Source organism: Rhineura floridana, chromosome 6 (genome assembly GCF_030035675.1).
Source record: "Rhineura floridana isolate rRhiFlo1 chromosome 6, rRhiFlo1.hap2, whole genome shotgun sequence".
Classification (NCBI taxonomy): Eukaryota; Metazoa; Chordata; class Lepidosauria; order Squamata; family Rhineuridae; genus Rhineura; species Rhineura floridana.
This window is the reverse complement of record NC_084485.1, coordinates 9,493,042-9,513,954: the sequence shown is the minus strand read 5'-3', so window position 1 is coordinate 9,513,954 and position 20,913 is coordinate 9,493,042. Positions and strand designations below refer to the sequence as shown.

At 48.4% G+C, this 20,913-nt stretch overlaps 1 protein-coding gene across 6 annotated transcripts in view; it reads left to right on the top strand.

The window, feature by feature from the left end:
- UCKL1 (uridine-cytidine kinase 1 like 1) overlaps positions 1–20,913 on the top strand; it is a 54,376-nt gene that overhangs the window by 22,478 nt on the left and 10,985 nt on the right. For 2 of the 6 annotated variants that reach the window (XM_061630967.1, XM_061630969.1), the window contains exons 5-9: positions 1,049–1,120; positions 3,847–4,036; positions 5,895–5,956; positions 14,622–14,641; positions 19,198–19,296. In XM_061630967.1, coding sequence (XP_061486951.1) covers positions 1,049–1,120; positions 3,847–4,036; positions 5,895–5,956; positions 14,622–14,641; positions 19,198–19,296 — 443 coding nt within the window. Of the gene's footprint in view, positions 1–1,048; positions 1,121–3,846; positions 4,037–5,894; positions 5,957–10,971; positions 10,989–14,621; positions 14,642–19,197; positions 19,297–20,913 lie in introns of all 6 variants that reach the window. The other 4 variants (XM_061630968.1, XM_061630970.1, XM_061630971.1 and 1 more) reach the window with 3 other exon arrangements.

Genomic DNA, 20,913 nt, shown 5'->3' with positions numbered 1-20,913 from the left:
GGGGCTTTCCCTTCATGCTTGAATGGATGGGAGGGGCAGCGCTACCACCGACAACCTGCAACATCCTATATTTGCCAAATATAAAACTTCCCCAATCTATAAGGCTGGACCCCGTACCGCTGGTATTCTTGGATGGAATGTTTTGCTTTGTTGTATGATATTGTCTCCGTGTTGTATGTGTGTGTGTGTTTATCAGATGTCTTATTGGCCCTTCTCCAACAGGTCCGAGGGCAGGTTACAACACAGGAACAATTTTCTACTGTTGTATGCCACTTAGAATTTTTAAAAAAATATTAAGCAGTTTAGAAATACTTTTAAATATGAATCCCTGGCGTGGGACCTGCTCCTTTCATAGGCTCCTTCCCTTCCGCATCTCTCTTTAGAGGAATAAGCTTGTCATGGGTTCCTGTCCTTACTCTCCCTGTCTTTTGCCTGCAAGCACTTTCATTTAATTGCCCGGTTTAGAAACCAAGGCTTCTTGCCAGCAAACCTCAGTTCTCCTCTTTGTAGCTCCCTGGCTCCTGTGTCCTTTTGATTTTTTTTGTTTTGGTCTTGTCGGTTTCCCTTCTCTGTGCATTAGATCGCATCCGGCTTGTTGGGTGGAACTGCTATGCCAGCTTCCCCGGCAGGTGGGTTGCCGTTGCTTACTGGGAGGGAGAAGGGTGAGGCAGCTGGGGGGGGGGGTGGCGCCATGGGACAAATGCACAGTGGGAGTGCTGGACTGGCCCTGCTGGAGCATTTGTGCTGCATCAACCTCCCTGCCTCCTCTCCCTTCTCCCTCCTGGTAAGCATCAGCAAGAGGAGATTGATGGCTCCAGCGTCAGTGAGGCAGTGGATCTGCTCCGGGTTTTCGTCTGAAATGCAGAGCCACCAGTCTCCACTGGCACCAGCAACCCACTGGCCAGGCAGCTAGTATAGCAGCTCCGCCCCACCTGGCAAGCTGCTTCTGATTGAGATAGGCTCCTCTTTTTAAAATTTAAGCCATGTTTTCTTTTGTTTTTCTGGTGTTGGGGGGAGTGTCTTTATGGAGATATCGCTTTCATTCCAGAAAACCCTTTATGGTGCCAATGTGATTATATTTGAAGGCATCATGGCTTTTGCAGACAAAGAGCTCCTGAAGGTAAGGCGGGATTTCTCTCATTTTCGAAATGGCCCTTTCGCCCTTCAGCAAAGGCTCTTCAGCTTCTGCACTTGGAAGTGCCTTCTAAAGAAGCAGCATTTTGGAAGGGAAGATTCCTATCGGGGAGGGGCCATGGCTCAGTTGTAGAGAAATGAAAATGGGGGCCCTGCTCAGCTGCCACCTGCAGGCAAACCCACCAGGTCCCACCAATAGATGAGGGTGTCCACCAGATGGGCTGTTTTCCCATGGCCCCCACAGACTGGGAGCTAACCATGACTCTCTGTAGAGGGACACTGGGAAGTCTCACCCTACCAGGGCTTCCGGGCACATGTTCTCTGAGTGCTTAGGAATCTGCACCTGCCCTTCACACGCAATACTTTCGCTGTTCGGAGTCAATCACATTGCCCTGTGGGTCAGGGGGGCGGCAGTTTGGAAAGGAAGGAAAAAGCCCATTGCAAGTACATAAATGGGCTCTCAGGCCAGAGGTGAGGAAGTGGAAAATGTCCTGCCAGTTGCTGTAAAAGGTGTAGGCTGAGCCTAGATATTATTTAGCAATTGAGGCCCCATCTGCACTATAACATTAGGTCTATCATACCACTTTAAACAGTCATGGTTTTCCCCCAAAGCATGCTGGGAACTGTCGTTTGTTAAGGATACTGAGAGTTGCCAGGAAACCTCTGTTCCCCTCACAGAGCCACAGTTCTCAGAGTTCCTTGGCAAGTGAGATCGACTGTTAAACCACTCTAAGAATTGTAGCTCTGTGAGGGGAACAGAGGTTTCCTGGCAACTCTCAGCAGCACCCTGAGCAAGCTACAGTTCCCAGGTTCCTTTGGGAGCAGCCATGATGGTTTAAAGTGATATAAGTGAGAGGCAGTGTGGTGTAGTGGTTAAGGTGCTGGACTATGACCTGGGAAACCAGGGTTCGAATCCCCACACAGCCATGAAGCTCACTGGGTGTCATTGGGCCAGTCGCTGCCTCTCAGCCTCAGAGGAAGGCAATGGTAAAACCACCTCTGAATACCGCTTACCCTGAAAACATGAGTCGGAATTGACGTGAAGGCAGTCCATTTCCATTTCCAATCCTGCTTTAAATGTACAGTACAGAGGCAGTATGTTGCAGTTCTAGGGTAAACAGTGCCCTCCAGTGGCCAGCTGCAGGATTTACACATTCTTCAACCTTGGGTCACCAGTTGTTGTTGGACTACAACTCCCACCATCCCTCGGCCGTTGGCTAAGCTGGCTGTGGTTGATGGTAGTTGGGTCCCCAGATGTTGTCAGACTATGAGATTGAAGAACACTGTGGTTTGGCTGATTTTCCTGCTTAAAAGACAGAGCTATGCATGCAGGAGGCTTTGGAGCTTGCTGTCTTCCAGTCCAAGGGCTATATGGTGAGTTTTGCATTTCCAGCAGGGCTTTTGAGACCCCCTCTTTTCCTTCTTTCCGGGTGCTGCTGTTTTGTGCTGCTGAATGCATCACCCCCAGCATTTGATCTAACTAACAGTGCTCTCCTTTTAAACATTAGAATTCAGTGTGGTTAGGATAGGCTTTAATAGATTCTGACTGATAACAACTTGCTGCTTAAGCTAAGTTCTAACTGAGATGATCAGCCTGTGCTGGACTGTACCACTGGAGGATGCAGGGGTAGGCAAGCATCATTCAGTGTTTCTCTGTGCAAAAAATTCCATCCACATAGAAAACAAGCATGTCAGGGAAAAGGGCATATCTTCTCTCTGGCATCTTGCTTTGGGTGTGGTGGGGATTTTTGAATTTTTATATTGCTATCCAGTTACATGAGCTGTGCCACTCCATCCTACCATGGCACAGTCCAAACTCAGGTCTCTGGTTTTTTCTGTGTGTCCAAAGGAAGCCAAGATTCTGGTGGTAGGCAATATTCGGTTTCAGTTCCACTCTAAGGCTGCATTCGGATAGCCGTTTATTCTGTTTTCCTGTTGTTTCCTTACGTGATTTCCACATTTTATTTGATCTTTCAAATGGTGTAAAAGCCACTTCTGGAAAACCAGTGGACCATAGTGGAAGGTTAGCACTTATTTCCATGTTAATTGCTTCTGCAAAAAATCCACTTGCAACCCCATTAACCCAGAAAATCGTGGGAGTCAAGTGACAAAATTTGGGGTGGCATGCAGTTCTTCCCCACCTTTTTCATGAGGGAATCACGGGGAAGCCGAGGTGCGCATGTGTGGAAAGCATGAGGGAGTAGCGACATGTCCAGTGGCGCTCATTGTTGTCACACCGTGCCTATTGGTGTGAATGAAATTTAGCACGACATGGCGGTATATTGGTCAAAAAGCCACAGTTCCATAACACAGCAGGTACTGCAACATGAACAGAATGCCAGACATTGGGACAGAAGCACTACAATTATAATCAGTAAATATTAGACAGGCACCACCTGTGTTATCTTTTCGGCGCCTACTAAAAACCTTCCTCTTTCAACAAGCCTTTTAAGTAGAGACTTTATGCCAGTCTGCGTCAGTGCTGGAATTGCTTTTTAAGATGTTTTTAAAGATTTTTTTTAAAGCTGCTTTGTTTTAATATGTTTTAAAGGTTTGTTTTAAAGATGTTTTAGAGTGCTTTTACTGTTTTTTGTTTGCTGCCCTAGGCTCCTTCTGAAAGGAAGGGCAGAGTATAAATGTAATAAATGAAATTAAAGCGCGGAATCCCATGTCTGGATATAACCTAGCTCTTTATATCATTTTCCCTTCCAGCTTCTAGACATGAAGATATTTGTTGACACGGATTCTGACATCCGCCTGGTTCGGCGCCTGCGCAGGGACATTGGCGAGCGGGGCAGGGACATCGACGGGGTCATCAAGCAGTACAACAAGTTTGTGAAGCCAGCCTTCGACCAGTACATCCAGCCCACCATGCGGCTGGCTGACATTGTCGTCCCGCGGGGTAGGTGTCCGGCAGATCGGCGCCTGCATGCTTGGCATGCAAAAGATCCCAGATTCATTCCCCAGCATCTCCAGGTACGCCAGGATGGGAGTCCTGCCTGAAACCCCTGGAGAGCCACAGTCAGTCAGTCTAGGCAATGCTGAGCTAGACAGAGCAGCTGTCTGATGGGGTACAAGGCAGCGTCCCACGTTCCTATGAATTGCTTCTGAGCCATGGAGTCTGCAAGGCCCACTGGTCATGTTGCCCACAGATCCCAGTTCCCTTGCTGAAACAGACCAGGGTCCGTTGGGAGCTCCAGCAGCCAACCAAATGCCTCTGGGACCTTATACAGTACCAGGGATGAAACTGATGGCTTCTCTTTGCTTGATGCCAGCATCTGGTACTTGGTGGCACGCTGCTCCTGCACATAGGAATTTTATTTTGTGGTCATGACTCAAAAGAAGTCTAAATGTATTTTCTACTCTGTCCTGTCACTTGCAGGATAGATGAGCCACATGTATAATGGTTGGTAATTTTTTCTTAAAAAAATATTGTTGGTTGGTAATCAAAAACAACAACTTACCTGCAAGGTTTATTTTTCATTTTAACTTCTTCCTTAGGGGCTTCATTTGCATTGTGTAGGATGATTGCATAGTCCTACCTTAAAAACTCAGAAGAGATAGGATTGCCGTTTTTCCTTCCGGCAAGGGTCCTGCACATATCACAGCTGCGCTAACGTGCAGAAGTTCAACAGGTTTTGAATTTAAAATTGTTGTGTTCAAGCCCTGCTTGTGGGCTTTCCATAGGGGCACCTGGTTGGCCACTGTGAGAACAGGATGCTGGACTAGATGGGCCCCCATTGGCCTGATCCAGCAGCCAGACTCTTCTTATGTGTGTGTCGTCACACATAGTTAAGAGAGACTCCAGCTGTAAGTATCTTGATTCGCAAATGCCCTTGTCAAGTACAAAAATGCATAGAAATATTATAAACTGAAAAGGCTAAAAATGCAACGCATCATAACTATACCTAAGGTCCAGTGTTTATGTGGATTGCATTTTGAGATGAGATGATGGTATATATAATGGTATCGCTAAATCTCTGAGAACTTGACAGAGGTGGTCGTCAACTCACCTGGATTTTGCAGATGAACACATTGATAAGTGGGTAAATTCTTGCAGTGTATCATTCCAAAAGTGCTGATTGTTTCCACTGCTAATACATGAAGGGTACAGTAGGGCCCCACTCATACGGCGGATTACGTTCCGGACCCCCGCTGTAAAGCGAAAACCGCTGAAAAGCGGAACTCATCGAATAGAATGGCGTGCAATGCCCCAAAACCGCCGTAAAAGCGGAACTAGCGCCATATGAGTGGGGCTTTAGTCTAATTGCGTCTAATTGAGACTGCCACTTTAGCGAAGCGCCTTAAAGCGAAGTGCTGTAAAGCAGGGCCCTACTGTATTAACTTCCAGGTAAGGAGTTGGTACCTATGAACATGATAGAAAGTTTTACTGCATGAAAGTGCCATGATGTGGGAAAGCTACAACGGCTGAATTTCGGCCTGACCGTGTTGCTGTTAAAGGCATAGGAGCCCTTTTGGGGGGGGAATGCCAACCTAATAAGTTGTAAGGTGCCGTTTCGCAACCTGGTGGCCTCCAGATGTTTTGGACTAGAACTCCTTGGCTGGGGCTGATGGGAGTTGTAGTCCAAAACATCTGGAGGAGCCCAGGTTGGCAAAGGCTGCTGTTAGGGGTACTTGCAATGTTTAGGTTGTTTGCAAACTGGCTGACTGTGTGCTGGCTCCCTCCAGTGGCTTGACCAGGTCATTACGGTTAGGAAACAGGCATGCACTACTGTCTTTCTCTCTCTGTTTGGCTCCAGGCAGTGGGAACACCGTAGCCATTGACCTGATTGTCCAGCATGTCCACAGTCAGCTGGAAGAGGTAGGTAGGAACTGCCTTGGGGTGGGACTGGAGGAGGCCCCCGTGTATGGGCTGTGCCGGCTGGGTGGGGCGTGGGTGGTGCCTTGCAAACCTTTCCCTTGGCTTTTATATCCTCAGGTGGACTGGACCATGTTGGTGGGTTTTACCCTGGGATGTTGACGCGAGGCTGGCCTCTTTCTGGAATGAGGGGGCCTCGCTTCGAAGTGCTTTACCCTGTTGCTGAAAGGGATTCTAGGCAGGACCCATACACTTCCCAGTTTTCAGGGGAAGAGGAATCTCTGAAGGCAGCCTTTCCCAAGGTGATGGCCTCCAGATCTTTTGGACGATGACTCCCATCAGCCCTAGACAGCGCATCTTGTGCTGGCTAGGGCTGATGGGAACCATCGTCCAAACCATCTGGAGAGCACCACCTTGGGAAATGCTGCCCTAGTATAAATCCTCCAAGCAGGGGTAGACCAAGGTTCCTCCTGGGTAGCAGTCTGATAAACAGCTTTCCTTCCATAGCTCTCTTCTCTCAAGCCACTGGATTCTTGTTCAGATTCTCCTTTTGTGTTGCTGATTTCCCCTGCTCCTCTCGATAAGAGATGGAGCCCATCCCAGCATCCCATCGAAGCAAAGAGAAGGAGGGAAAGGATCCATGCCAAGAAGATAATGTTCTGCTCCATAAATCTCCCACAGTCAGTGTGGCACGGGGGCTGGAGTGCTGGATCTGGCCCGGATAGATCTGGGTGCAAATTGCCACTCGCCCATGGAGCTCCCCAGGGTGACTCCGGGCCAGTAGTTATCTCTCAGCTAATCTTCTTTGCAAGGTTGTTGTGAGGCTTAACGGTGGCTCTGAAATCCGGGCAAAGTACAGGTGTGATAAATAAAAGATCATTCTGCCTGTATGGCTTTTGCCCTGTTGGGGAAGACATAGGGAAAACTGCTCAGTGCACTTGTGAAATAAATATCGTTATGGGAAAGGGGGGCACATCTGGCACTGCACATCACCTCTGCAGCCCTGGTCACCGGCTGTTACTACATGGGGGCTCCAAAAAGTTACTATGGAAAGGCGCTATTGGAGCCCCCTATCCATTGTGCAGAGTGGGGTGGAAGAATTCTAGGCTGGGCCACTTTGCATGGCAGAAGGATGGGACGGAGAAGCATCAGAATGCAGGAGGAGCCACTTCTTTTTTTAATGCTCCCTAGATAAAGAAATCCCTTCATGTAGTAGACAATCATATTTAGAGGGGAGAGAGAGAAAGCTACCTTTCTATATGCATGCAAGGCACACCAAAAATATGCCCCCCCTCTTAAAACAGTCTGAAATGGTACCATCCAGAATTCCTGATATGCTAGTTTACTACATGCATACAAGCAGCACCAATAAATCCACCACCCCTCCAAATAGTCTGAAATGGTAAAGTCACTCTTCCCCCCCTTTTGGGCAGAGCGTGTAGACTGGCTAACTGAACAGTCTGCCTCTGTTTGTGGGGTGATTTATTGTATTTGTTCCACCTTTATCCTTCCGTTACTCCAGCGATCTCAGGGCAACACACTTGGATCTCTCCCCTCACAGTGGCCCTGGGTTTGGTCCACTGGCCCAAGGTCACCCAGAGAGCTTCCTGACTGTATGGGGGCTCAAACTGCAGCCTACCCTGTCCCAGTCCAGCACATGAACCCAGCTTGCCCCCAACTTGATGCCCTCCTGATGTTGTGGGACTACAACTCCCATCACTCCTGGCCACTGATGAGAGTTGGAGTCCCACAACTCCTGGAGGGCATCAGGTTGGGGAAGGCTGCTCTAACCACTGTACCATACTGATCAACACAATTGAGGCAGGAGGTTAGCAGCATTTGCAGCAGCAATGAGCTCGAGTTAAGCAGCATGCGTGCACAGTATGCATTTCCAGGCTGCTACGGATAACTGTTAGTTTGCAGGCCATTATGGTCCAGAGCATGTTAGCCAATGCATGGAGCTAAAGTTGGACGATTCAACCATATGAGGGACGGTGGTGGTGTGGATCGGCTCGAAACCACCGAATTTTGCAGACGAGGCCTATTATCCAGAGCCAGCCCAATGCAATAAATTGAAGAGGGAACCCATGGCCCCATGTATGCAGTTGGACTCCAGCAACCATTGGTCCCAGCCAGCATGGCCAGTGGTCTGCGATGAGGCGAGTAGTAGTCCCACAACAGCTGGAGGGCCACAGTTCCCCATCCTTCCAGTAAGTGGTACCAGAAGCTGCCATGGGTGGCAGAATTGCGAGAGGTTCTGGGCTGATTGGGAAAGCCTTCACACAGGATGCGCTTGCTGGCATTCCACTCGGACCCTTTTGAAAAGAGGGGTCTGTGCAGCAGCAGCAGCGGCGGCTTGTGGCTCCATGTCAGTGGGGCAGTAGAATCAGCTCCAGGTTTTAGCCTGAACTTTCAAGGAGCTGTCCAAGGTGGTGGAAGCTCCTTGAAAGTTCAGAGTAAAACTCAGAGTGGATTCCACTACCCCACTGACATGACCCCCCCCACACACACACAGTAGCGGCTTGTGGCACCATTATTATTTTATTTATTATTATTATTTATTACATTTGTATACTGCCCCATAGCCGAAGCTCTCTGGGCGGTTTACAACAATTAAAAACATTAAAAAGTTTTAAATGTTTTTAATTGTTGCAAACCGCCCAGAGAGCTTCGGCTATGGGGCAGTATACAAATGTAATAAATAATAAATAAAATAATAATGGTGCCACAAGCTGCTACTCTGTGTATGTGTGTGTGGGGGCAACTCCTCTATTTGGGGAGCAGAGAAAGGGATAAAGAATCGAGAAAACTACCAAGGAGGAACACAATTGCCTCTGTCCCCCTCTGAGATGCAGTGGTGTCCATTGGTGCCAATTTAAGTTTTGCCTTGGGCATCGGAACATTTAAGAAGCTCTTGAGACCTGCTCCTGAATTGACTGGAAGGAGACAAAAGGCACTTAAATGGTGCTGGTCTCTGGAACTCATTTGGAAACTAACCGCATGAATCCTCCCTTGCAGTTTTTCGGTTTGGGGATTTTGATGTGTTTGCACTTTTGCCTCTGTGTGTTATTGTGGTTTAAAAAAAACCAAAAAAAAAAAAAACCCCTGCTTCTCTAGCTTCTTGCTAAGGTTGCAGCTCTGGGAGGTAAGCAAATTATGTAGGGTGTGTGCGTGCAATCACCGACATTTTTAAAAGGTGCTCTCGGTTGACTGTGGTGCAGTTTTTCCCAATGTTAATTTTTAATTCAAGGGCTGAACCATACCCAGGTGTGTGTGTGATACGGATGTAAAAGGAACCAAAATGGACACTTGATGGATCACTTGCATGTCACAACATGCACTGTTCAGCATTTGCCATGGGCTGCACCCCCACCATGGGCATTCATAAATCCTAAGGCAAAGTTGAAGTTGCTCTTAACTGTGTTTGATGTTGGGTATATTGCATTTGCTCCATTCCTTAGCATCTCTCTCACACCCACTTTTTAAAACAAATCTCACTAGAAAAAAAGAGTCTGATGGGAAATGTGGTGACCCCCCCAAATCCTGTTGCAACCCAGAGATCTCTGTGGAACTACATGAGTTCAAGAAGGTAAAAATATAACTGGGGTGGGGGCAGGGGGAGTTGTAGTCCGTGGCAAATGCTGAATAGCTGTGAACTTGAAAAAGCGAAACATTGCCAGTTCTATCAGAACTTCAGAGACTGTGTGAGCTTTCTGTCCAAAAATGACTTTGGCCACAACCATGCTGCGTGTGTTTCGGGCCACTGATGCATTGTGATGTCCTGGTGACTCTGTTGCCAGGGGTAGCAGGATACTATTCGTTAAGAAACTGTCGTGGGAAAGTGCTCTTGTGCGCTAGTTTGTGGGCTTCTTTTTGGCCATTGTGGCAAAAAGGCTGAACTAGATGGGCCTTTGGCCTGATCCTGCAGCCGGGCTCTTGTTATGATTATAATAATTATTTTATTAAGCTGCTTACCCACTGTTCATTGTAAGGTCATGGGTGGGTTACAACAGTGTTAAAATACAATATTAAAACCTGTCAGAACAATTTGTGTTCTTATGCATTCGGGCACCAGGCATCCGAGAGCCAAACCAGTTATATTAAATGCATCTTTGCATTGGTGCCTGTCTGAATACCAGTTGCTGGAATCCATAGAATAGTAGAGTTGGAAGGGGCCTATAAGGCCATCAAGTCCAGCCCCCTGCTCAATGCAGAAATCCAAATCAAAGCATTCCCGATAGATGGCTGTCCAGCTGCCTCTTGAAGGTGCAGAGGGGGAGAGTGCTGTTGTGCTCAGGGGCAGTCCATGGACCCATCTTGCTGGCCAATGTGAGAACAGGATGCTGGGTTCGATGGGCCACTGGCCTGATCCAGCGGGGCTCTTCTGGTGTTAGTAGTGCGGAAGGCTGTAGTGCTGATTGGGATTGCGGGGTGAAGGTACGCTTGACCCTTCCCCCTCCCCAGTGCTGCAGTCGCAGTTGAAACTCTCCTTCCTCAAAGCTCCAATTTGCCCTGGGAGGGAAGCTTGGAATGACGCCACTTTCCCTGGCCCTGTGGCACGAAGGGAAAGTGCTGTGCTCCTGCCCCTCCGTCTCAGTCCTGATTGGCCCCTCTGCACAGCAGAGCGAACGGGCTTGTGAACTGCAGCCGCTCTCTTGGGTTGCGTGCAGTTATATTGTGGCTCAGGCCCGGTTCTAAACCTGATAAATATGCACAATGTGTGGGGGAAAGCCCAGCAGGCACGGTGGGATTTGGGAAAGAAGAGTAGTGTGGTCGGTTGTGGCCGCCTTACAAATCTGCCTCCTGCCCCCAGAGCCACCCTGAGCAAAGCTGAGATTGTGAGTGCTTTTTAATAATAATAATAATAATAATAATAAAGATGCTAACTGCTGCAAGTGCTGTGAATACAGGAAACATATCCCTGTGTTTTTCTCTTCCCCCTTTGCCTCTTAATGCCCTCCTGGTGTTGCCACTGTCTTAATACTGGTTGCACGGTGTTATTTGTGTTGCTGCCACAGCGTGAACTCAGCGTCAGGTAAGGGCTCCTAACTCTTTGTCTCCTTTCTGTCTGCAATATCCAAGGCGTTTTAACAATGGGGGCTGCTAAACAAGCTGCTTGCGCCCTCTCTCTCTCTCTCTCTCTCCCTCTCTCTGTATGTATGTATGTATGTATATATATATATATATAAACAAATTGAAGCTGATATTCTCAAGATGCTGGCTTTTCTGACCAGTTTTTGCACATATGTGGAGCGGTCTCTGGATGGATGCTCACACCCCTGGTGGTGGGAAATGATGAGCAGGTGAGGGGGAGGGTGATGACCATCGCTTGCTTCTCCATGTTCTCAACAATAAGGATTCTTTTCAGCTGCATATATAGGGTTACACTGTGAAATACCTAAGTGCCGCATTTAAGAACTTTGGTTAATGCACCATCTCAATCCCCCTCCCCCTTTTTAAATGTGTTTAGCTCTGGACAGAAGCCCAGAGATAGGAAACTATTTCGGAGTCCTGGGGACCAGGATCAATTTTTGTTTTCTTCAAGTGGAAAGATCTTCCTGACTTGGCTTGTACTGCTTTCAAGTCAATGCTACCCTGTAAATAGGGTTTTCATGAGGCTGAGAGGCAGTGATTGGCCCAAGGTCACCCAGTGCGCTTCATGGCTGTGTGGGGATTCGAACCCTGGCCTCCCAGGTCGTAGTCCAACACCTTAACCACAGTGGAACAGGCTGCCTTGGTAGGTGGTGGACTTTCCTTCATTAAAGGGTTTTAAGCAGAGGCTGCATGGCCACCTAACGGGGTGGCATAACAGTGCATTTCCTGCACTGGCAAGGGGTTGGCCTAGATGACCTGTGGAGGGCCTTACTTGCCCTATGATTCAAAATTCCCTCTGCCAGGCACAGGGCTTTTAAAAAATGTCTATAAATCCGACCTTCCGGTACAGGGTTGGCTAACTCCTTTGGGAAGGGTCATAGCTCGGTGCCGGAACAACCGCTTTGCTTGCTGAAGCCCCTGGTTCAACCCCCAGCATCTCCAGATAAGGCTTGCTTGGAGAGACTCCTGTCTGAAACCCTTGGGAGCCACTGGCAGTCGTGGCAGGCAGAGCTGAGCCACATGGAGCAACAGTCTGGTTTGTTTAAAGCAATGTCCTATGTTCCTCATTCAGTTCAGGGGCCTGATCTGCCCCCGCCCCCAAACCCCATTAGTTTTGGCAGCAGAAAGAAAAAAAATTAAGGCAGACACTCTGCTTTGGGGTTGGGAATGAAGCCCAGTGCTCTGATGGGGGCATAAATTGCCCCCTCCCCAGTCAACAGGTTGATCATTGATGAGTGCAGAGAGGCAGTAATGCCACCCCTTCCCCTGATGTGCACGGATCAGCTGCAGGCGGAGTCATGGAGGAGAGAGGCAGCGTAGCCCTGAATGCCTGTTGCCGGGAGTCGCCAGTGGGGAGAACGCTCTTGCGCTCGGATCCTGCTTTTGAGCTTCCCCTGAGGTCGTCTGATTGGCCAGTTGGAGAAAAGGATGCTGGACCAGGTGGGCCATTGGCCTGATCCTGCAGGTGGTGGTGGTTCTTCTGAGGAGCGGCTGCGTGTCCTGTGTGAGCATCCGTGGGAGAGTTTGGTAGAGAGAGAGGGAGAGGGTGGGGGTGCCCCCCCCCCACAGCTGTCATGCAGCCCCAGGGCAATTGATGAATGGGGCCCTCGAGGCAAAGAAGTGTAGGCAGCAACCTTCCAAAGGAAACAGGACAAGGGAAGTGGGGCCTTTTGTATTCCATTTTCCTCTCGCAGCGCGTGTGTGTGGGAGTGGGTGGTATGGGGGATACACTAGCAGGGAAGAATTGGCCCCCAGAGAGGAGCGCTTAACCCCCACCCTCCAGCCAGTCCCCCAAAGTAGAAGGGAGCCCGTTGAATCGTGAGCACAAGTCAGGGCCATGGGAAGCTCCCTTGTACGAAGCCTGGCCAATGGTCCACCAAGCTCAGTATTGTTGACGCAGCGGCTCTCAGGGGTTTCAGGCAGGGGGCGTTCTGAGCCCCACCAGGAGAGGCCAGGCCCCACACCTTGGACCTTCCCCATGCAAAGCTGAAGCTCTGCCACTGAGCTACAGCCTTTCCTGGTGCAGCCCTGGATGACAGTCCTTCCCTCTTCTCGCTCCCTCCGTCTCATATTCCCCGTCCTCTTGGTCTTGGAACCACCCACTGCACAATGCTTCGCTGCAGGCTGTTTTCAGAGGTGCAGAACACGGCTGGCCCTGATGAAGGACAGAGTGGGAGGAGGGGGTCGAACACAGCTGAAATAATTGGAGCCAGTTGAATGGGAAGAGATGAGTTCTTTTTCCTTTTGACATTTTTCTATAAGTCTGGAAATCCTTTCCAAAAAAAAGATTGGAGGAAAGTGCGTGCCAGAAATAGCCACGCCTTTCCCAGTCGCACACCTCCAAGCCCTCGTCCCTTCAATGAGCCTCCCAGTCAGCGTCTGGGGGCATAATGGCCTCTGCTAGAAATGTCAAGTGGTTTCAAGGCTGCTTTGAAATGCCTTGGCTGGACTTTCCTCCTCGCTCTGCTCTGCTTCCTGTTTGATTTGCAAGCCCGGTGAAAAGAGCTGATTTCTTTCTTTCTTTCTTTTGAGCCGGTTGCCCTGTCTTTTTTCTTTTCCCCTTGCCTTTTTGAAGCTTCCCCCGCAAGGCTAAGGAGGAGGGGCAGAAAAATTGGTTTCCAAATGCCAGACGGTAAAAAGAACAAAAAGAGAAACTACCGGTCAGAGACAGCAAAGGAGAAGCAGCAAGTTTCCTGTGTGAGCCTGGCATACATGCCGAGGCAAAAGAAGAGGGAGGCGGCAGCTAATGAAGGACAGCTCTGCATCTGTGAAACAATTTAGATTTATTTCACACATGCCCCCTGCAAATGTCTAAAGTTGCATTCATGCAAAAGTCCGCACAAACTTTCCTTTCGAACAAGTTTGCTCCTGGATGATTTGATAAACGGCCCCTCAGGTACACCACCCTTTCAGCAATACAAATGACTAGTCCCAGGCCCCTGAGATACTGCTGAGAGCCTCGCAGAAGGGATAATTTCACAAGGCGCCGCTTCTCCCATCGTTACAACTCTTGTGGTGTGCTGGGAAAAGGTGCAGACGAATCCTTCGAAGTTTGTGCCAGAAATACCCTGCAGATGTAGATGAGACTCAGGAGGTAGATGTTTCAGCCTGAGGGCCGCATTCCCTTCCAGGGGCCACATTTCCGTAGGGGGCGGGGCAAGGGATGTGATGCTTCACTTTGTGCAGTCGGCTTCCCTCCAGCCATTCAAGAGGCAGGCTTTTTCTACAGCTCTTCATCCAGCTAAGCAAGAGACTTTCTTGCAGGCCAAGGACACATTCCTTCCAAGCAAAAGAACTGTGGATGAGGTTGTGGGGGAAGGCCGGGGTGTGTGTTTTGCCGGGGAGAGGCCTGGAGGGCCACATTTCGGTTCCCTGCCCCTGCCTTAACCTTTTCCTTCGTTTATTTCTGCAGGGCACATACTCTTTTTTTAAAAAAATTAAAAGCTCTCATTTCCCTATTTTATTTTTCTCTTTCCCACCCCACCCCTCCACCCCACCCTCGGTTGCCTGTGTGTGTGGTTGCCTGTTTCCTGCCTGGCTCATCCCTGAACAACAACTCCCAACTGCTCAACAGAGGAAACTACGCTGGGACATGTGAGGAACCAATTGCACCCCCCCCACACACACTTTTCTTTGCTTTTAGTTTTGGTTTGAATACTAAATCTAGCGGTGAGCTTTTGCTGAGGTCTCGGCCGGCAGGATAAGAAGTCTGCAGTCGGGGTTGGCATGCCTCCTTTAGCACAAACACATAACTCATGTTGGCGTATTTTCATTTATTTGTTGAGACATTTCTATATTGCCGTTTGCCCAAAGGCCGCTGGGAGGTTTACAGCATAATGAGCAACCTAACAGATAGACCTGTGGGGTTCTGTGGTATGGGGAGGGAGGAGAAATTTGGCTCAGCTCACATTTTAACACGGTGGGGGGGAGGACCATTTAAAAAATGCATCCCATTAGTGGAATTGTTTGGAAAAATACATACACGAGGCAAACGATTATACAAAAAATGTGTATATTAGGAGAAATGCACATTAAAATGCTGAGGACTATTTAATTGTAGAGTTATTTGCAATTTTAGAATTGCAAACAAATGCAGAAATGTGGCCAGAGACATTGCCTAGAAAATCCAGAGATTTCTTCCAGCTTGGAAACATTTTTCCCTCCTTCTTCAGGGGCAAGATAAAACAGCTGGGGTGGGGTGGATCCAGGCATAAGAGCAGCTGCCAGTTGGCCATTTCTACTCTAGAAAATGTAGGACAGGTCCATCCAGTTGTATTCATTGATGCAATCAGTGGAGGCTGGTGGCTCTGATGTTAGCAAGGCAGTAAATCCACTCCAGGGTTTAGCCCAAACATACAAGTTGAATAATAGTGCGTTAGTGGTGGATTTATATTGGACCATCCACATAGCATCCTGACTTATTAGTTTTCTGTTATGCTTCCTCAAGAGGCAGCTGGACAGCCATCTGTCGGGAATGCTTTGATTTGGGTTCCTGCATTGCGCAGGGGGTTGGACTTGATGGCCTTATAGGCCCCTTCCAACTCTACTATTCTGTGATTCTATGAATGTTACTGCATTATTGCCATCTGAAGGGACACTCTTGCACTATAGCACAACAAAAGTGGGACACACACTCCCCCCCCCCCGGAACTTTTGTGGTATAAAATGTTGCAGGATTTTATCAGGAAGTTACAGGATATGCACTGACTGGAAATGAAGCAGTGTGTCTGCCCCGAAACCCTCATCCTGTGAGTGTAATTTGTTTTGAAGGGTTTTTAAATATTGAATAGTTGTTACCTGCCCTGGGACCTGATGGTGAAGGGCAAACAAAAGATAGTATATCAGCACTTGCTGTCTGGAACTCCCTGCCTATTGAAATTAGGCAGTCTCTGCTTGCAGAGCCTGCTACAAACTGTTTTGTTTAGACAACCCTATCCAGTTGTGCAATTTGTTTTGTATATTTGCTTTGAAAATCTGTTGGTTTTATTTATATAATGATGTAAAATATTTTTTTAAAAAACATACTTTAAAAATAGTAGACATGTTTTTTTAAAAAAAAGAATATTTTACATCATTTTATGTAAACCACTTTGATTTTTTTAAAAAATTAAGTGGTACATAAATCTTGCTAAATAAAAAAAATTAAAATAAAAAGGAAGATACAGAAATGCAACCTTCCATCTGCACACCCACCCATCCATACGCACTGGTGGCTAGTGGCTTCAGCACCTTGGACAGCTTATTGAACAATGGGACTAAAACCCAGAGTGGATTTCACTGCCCCGCTGACACAGAGGCAGCCGTCGCCACTGGCCATATGTGTCCTTCCCCACAATTCACATGGGCAAGAAGTATGCAAGCTGGTAGTCCGTGGTTTTTTTTTCTTTTTCATTGATTTTTATTGAATTTTAACTTACAGATCCAGTGGCACAGCATGCATACATTTTGGTAGACACTCAACACGATAAAGACCATCAGTTCATTTTATCAACAAAAATATGGAATCACACCCATATTGAAAATTGCGCATGGGTCTTCAAAACAAAACAATAATCCATGTTTTTCATGACAGCAATTTGAGTGGGCCTGGCTGAAGAAAGACATAGCGCCACAGTGACATGTGCATAGGGCAGTAGCCAGTGCACTTGTCCCGTTAGTGCAAGAATTGATGCTTGCACAACAGAACTTCTCCCCCTTTCCTCCCACATGTGCTTCCTAAATCTGCTCTGGGGGCTGAGGTAACCCCCAGGACAGATTTGGGGGGCAGGGGGGAGGTCCTTTGTGCAAGCGTAAATCCTTGCACTAATGGCATGATGTTCCTTAGTGCTATATTGGATACAAGCCACAGAGGCGAAGGGGGGAGCTGGCTGGCAAGTCTTCCCCACTTCCTCTTTCAAGCTCTTTCAAGGCTCAGATTCATTCTGCTGGATCTGAATTTTACCTAGATCCTTTGGAAAAATGAAGCTTATGTGCACGCGTTTTCTCCCTCTTGCAGGGGTAGGGCGGGGAGGGGAGAGAATTGTGACCAAACAGGGTGGTGCTTACAGCATTTTCTCAAAAAGCCAAATGTGCCCGTAGACCTAAAAAGTTTGGTGTTCCATGATGTAACATGTAAGTTTAGCCCTCAGTTATTGTTTTAGCACGTACGTTTAGCTCTCAGAGCAAAACAGAGGCTGAATTTATGGACCCAAACTGCCAAAGACTCCTCTCTGACCCCTTCTGTCTGATTTGCACCCCCCCTAAACCTACTGCAGTTCCCCCATCTGTTTGCACAATTGGCTGCTATGATTTGTTTGCTCGCTCAGCAGTCACTCTTTAAAATACTATGCATGCAAAGACGTGCCTTAATACTAGGAACGAGAATGACCTAGCCCTGGTCCTGAAAGACTGCACATCTCCTAGGCCTGGCAGACAGCACATCAGGTGGTAAACCTGTTTCTGGACCATGCCGTGTCCCACTTCAGGTAGCAAGGAGCTTAACCCTTCATACAAAAGCAAATAAAATCCCTTCATGTAAGAACTTTCAAAAGGGCCCTTCTGGATCAGGCCAGTGGCTCATCCTGTTCTTACAGTGGCTGACCAGATGCCGACGGGAAGCCCGCAAGCAGGACCTGAGCACAATGGCATTCTCTCCGCTTGTGACTCCCGTCAACCGGTATGCAGAGGCATACCTCCTCCGAGGATGGAGGTGGAACATAGCCATTGTAGCTAGTAGCCACTGATAGCTTTATTCTCCAGACAGAAAACTAGGTGCTGAAGAGAGAACCTTCTAACCTTGCCTCTGGCCTGACATGCCAGTTTTCTATACATGGGGATTTTATTACTTTTTTGATAGGCGTTCAACCACGCGAGACTCTTCTGCCATCTGAAGTGGCACAGGCCAGACAAAGGTTTATTGCCATCTCTGCAGCGTCTGCAAATTAGTTTGCAGCAACTGAGGCTCAAGATCTTGGATATGGCTGAGAGCTCAGATATGCAGCGACTGGGGCTCAGAGAGTGGAAAGACTAGGATATATGGGGAGGGAGAAGCAGTAGGCTTAGCAGAGAGGCTTCCAGAGGCTGGTTCTGGCTCACTGACCCTTTGCTAAGTGCGCCATGCAATCTTTTTGATTCCTGGTTAACATACTTGCCTTTGATTCCCTTGCAGTGATGTGTGGGTTTGTGCGTGCATTGTGTTTTCCAAACAAAACTGGCAAAGTGTAAATCTTTAACCGGCGTGTGTGTGTGTGTGTGTTGATGTTCCCCTTTTTGCTCATTCTGAATTCAGCCTGGCATGTGTGATTCCGCGAGTGGGAAGAGTCTGCACGAGGCCCGCTGCCCATCCTAACCAACCACACAGAAGCCTGAGACGCAAAAGCCTGCCCTGTCTGTTTGAACAAAACAGAGGGCCCCCTAACTGGAACCTCCTTCCTCCTCCTCCGAGCTGTTAGCTGAGCCTCTGGCAGCCCTCAGTCTGCCACTTGGCCATCTGGACGTGAATCGTCCTGTTGTCTTGGCATCAATTTTTTCCAGGCCAAGGAAGCCGGATCCTGGATGTCATTTTGACAAAGAGGCTTCCTCCTTTGCCTCACCACTCGCAGGAGACAGAACTCCATTCCTTGAACTGCTGTTTCTCATCACAACAGATCCCTGGGAGCCAATCAGTATGGAAGGGGAAAGTGGGAGCTACTGAGAAGAGTCTTCTCAGTGACTGACTCACCTCCTTTCACTCTGATTGGCTCCAACCAGCAGGAAAAGACAAGGAAGCATATTTGAAGACTCTTCTCAGTGGTTAACACACTCCCCTTTCATGCTGATTGGCTCATAGGATGCTGGAAATATTGGGACCATGCTCCCAAAAAAGTAAAGGGTCTGAGACCCCATTCAACTGCACCTTGGCCCACCATACCAACGTCCAGTGTCAAGTTGCAAGATCCATGAACAATTTCCTACTCAGTGTTGCAAACAACCCATGCATGGATGGTGGCTGGAGGTGAGGTCCCTTCCTCATGGGGATGCTTTGATCCTAGCAAAAGGTTTGTGTGGTTTGTTCGGATGAGGAAAAACCCCGGGATCCTAGGGGTGGTTTCTGTTCTTTGGCTGTGGGAGAAAATGACACTTCTCCAAGAAGCCTGTGAGTTGACTTAATTTAATCTTCTCTTGGTTTTCAGGGCAGCGCTGGCCTCTGCCCACCAATGCCACCCCCTTCCCAAGACCCTCAGTGTGCTGAAGAACACCCCACAAGTCAGAGGCATGCACACAATCATCCGGTGAGTTTATGGCCTCTCGACTTCCCAAACAGCTTTCTCCCCCCAACCCTTCTTTCATTCTTCCTGTCAATTTAGAAAAAGAAAAAGATATTAAAAGTCAGCTTGCATGCCCATGTAGAAATCTAGCACATCAGGATGAGAGTTCAGCTAGAACCTTTGTCCCTGATGTGATAGCTGGCCATATGTAGGGATTTAAATATATACATTAGGGAACATACAAAATATATTTCCCTCACCTGCAGTCCTGAGTTTGAAATGGCATTGTCCTGCAAAGGAGTCTTTGGGGCCAGACAGGGCTGTTGTTTTCAGCACCACAGAGAGCTCCTTGTGAGCAACGTGTTCCACCAAGAGCTGGAGATATATAATGAAGTATTCTAAGCCTCTGCCTCCAACCCACCTCTCCTATGCTCTGGAGAACAAGAGCATCTCCTTAAAGGGTCAACCCTCTAGCCCAGGGGTGAAGAACTTATTTGGCTCCAGGGGCCCGATCTTTGTGTGGCCCAACCCTGTGGTTTTAACTTTGACAGGTGGGTGGGGAAAACTATAAGCCAATCACATGATGTCATTATGGTGTCACATGATTGACAGGCAGGCTGTCCTGCCCATCTGTCAAAATCCCTTGGAAACCACAGTGCAAGGGGCGTTGCTAGCCCTATGCTTTGCAAGCGTCTCCACCCTTTTCCTTTCTCCTTCTGAAAAGTGGGGTGGCTTCAGAGAGCAGCACTGGGAGGGGAAAGCATGGGCAACTGATGGGCAGTTGGGAGTGTGCCTTGCTCCCACATTAAGCTCCCGATTTTTCCTTTGAAGCCCCGCCCTTGTCTGCTCCACACCTGATGTCTTGTTTGATGGGAGGTGTAGGGCACATGGGCATAGCTTCCCCAGAGCGGTGTCACAGGACAAATGGGGACGCCTGAGAGGCCAAGGTTGTGCCACGGGCTGGAGACTGCTCTAGTCTGAAGATGTGCCATTGGATTGGTGAGGTAGCAGAGAGGGGCAGCCCTTGGTTTCTCAGGGAAAGGCACCTGTGAGATTCCTCCTGACTCCGACTCTACCTTGGTGCTGTGGCATCTGATTCTGTGGGTTCCTGCCTTCCAACCTCAGGTTCTCTGCTTCCCTGATCACCAGCACCAGGCTCAAAGCCAGGAACCCAGTGACACTGTAGCCTCCAATGCTGGTGTTCTGGTCACTGCTAGACTCAAGGCTCATGATAGAGATAGCTCAAGAAGGACTTTACTGTGCAATTATGTTAAAGCTCAGCTCAGGGTTCAGAGGTCCTGTTGGCAATCCTAGCATGAAGCGGTTAAACCCGTCCACCTTAAGCCTATCAGGAAGGGACCATCGCTTAGTGATAGAACCTTTGTATGCAGAAGGTCTTGGGTTCAGCCTTTGGCATCTCCAGCTAAGAGTCAGGTAGCAGGTGCTGGAAACAAAAAACTGTGATCCTGGAGAGCTTCTACCAGTCAAGAGTTCAGTCTGTGGATAATAATAGTCTAACCTGGTGAAAGGTAGCTCCCTGTCTTCTGGCTTAGGCAAAGTTTCAGTGGACAAGTTCATGGCCCTGGTGCATCAAGATGCAGCTTCTCTGGCCATATTCTTTTTGACGCTATCCATTGGCAG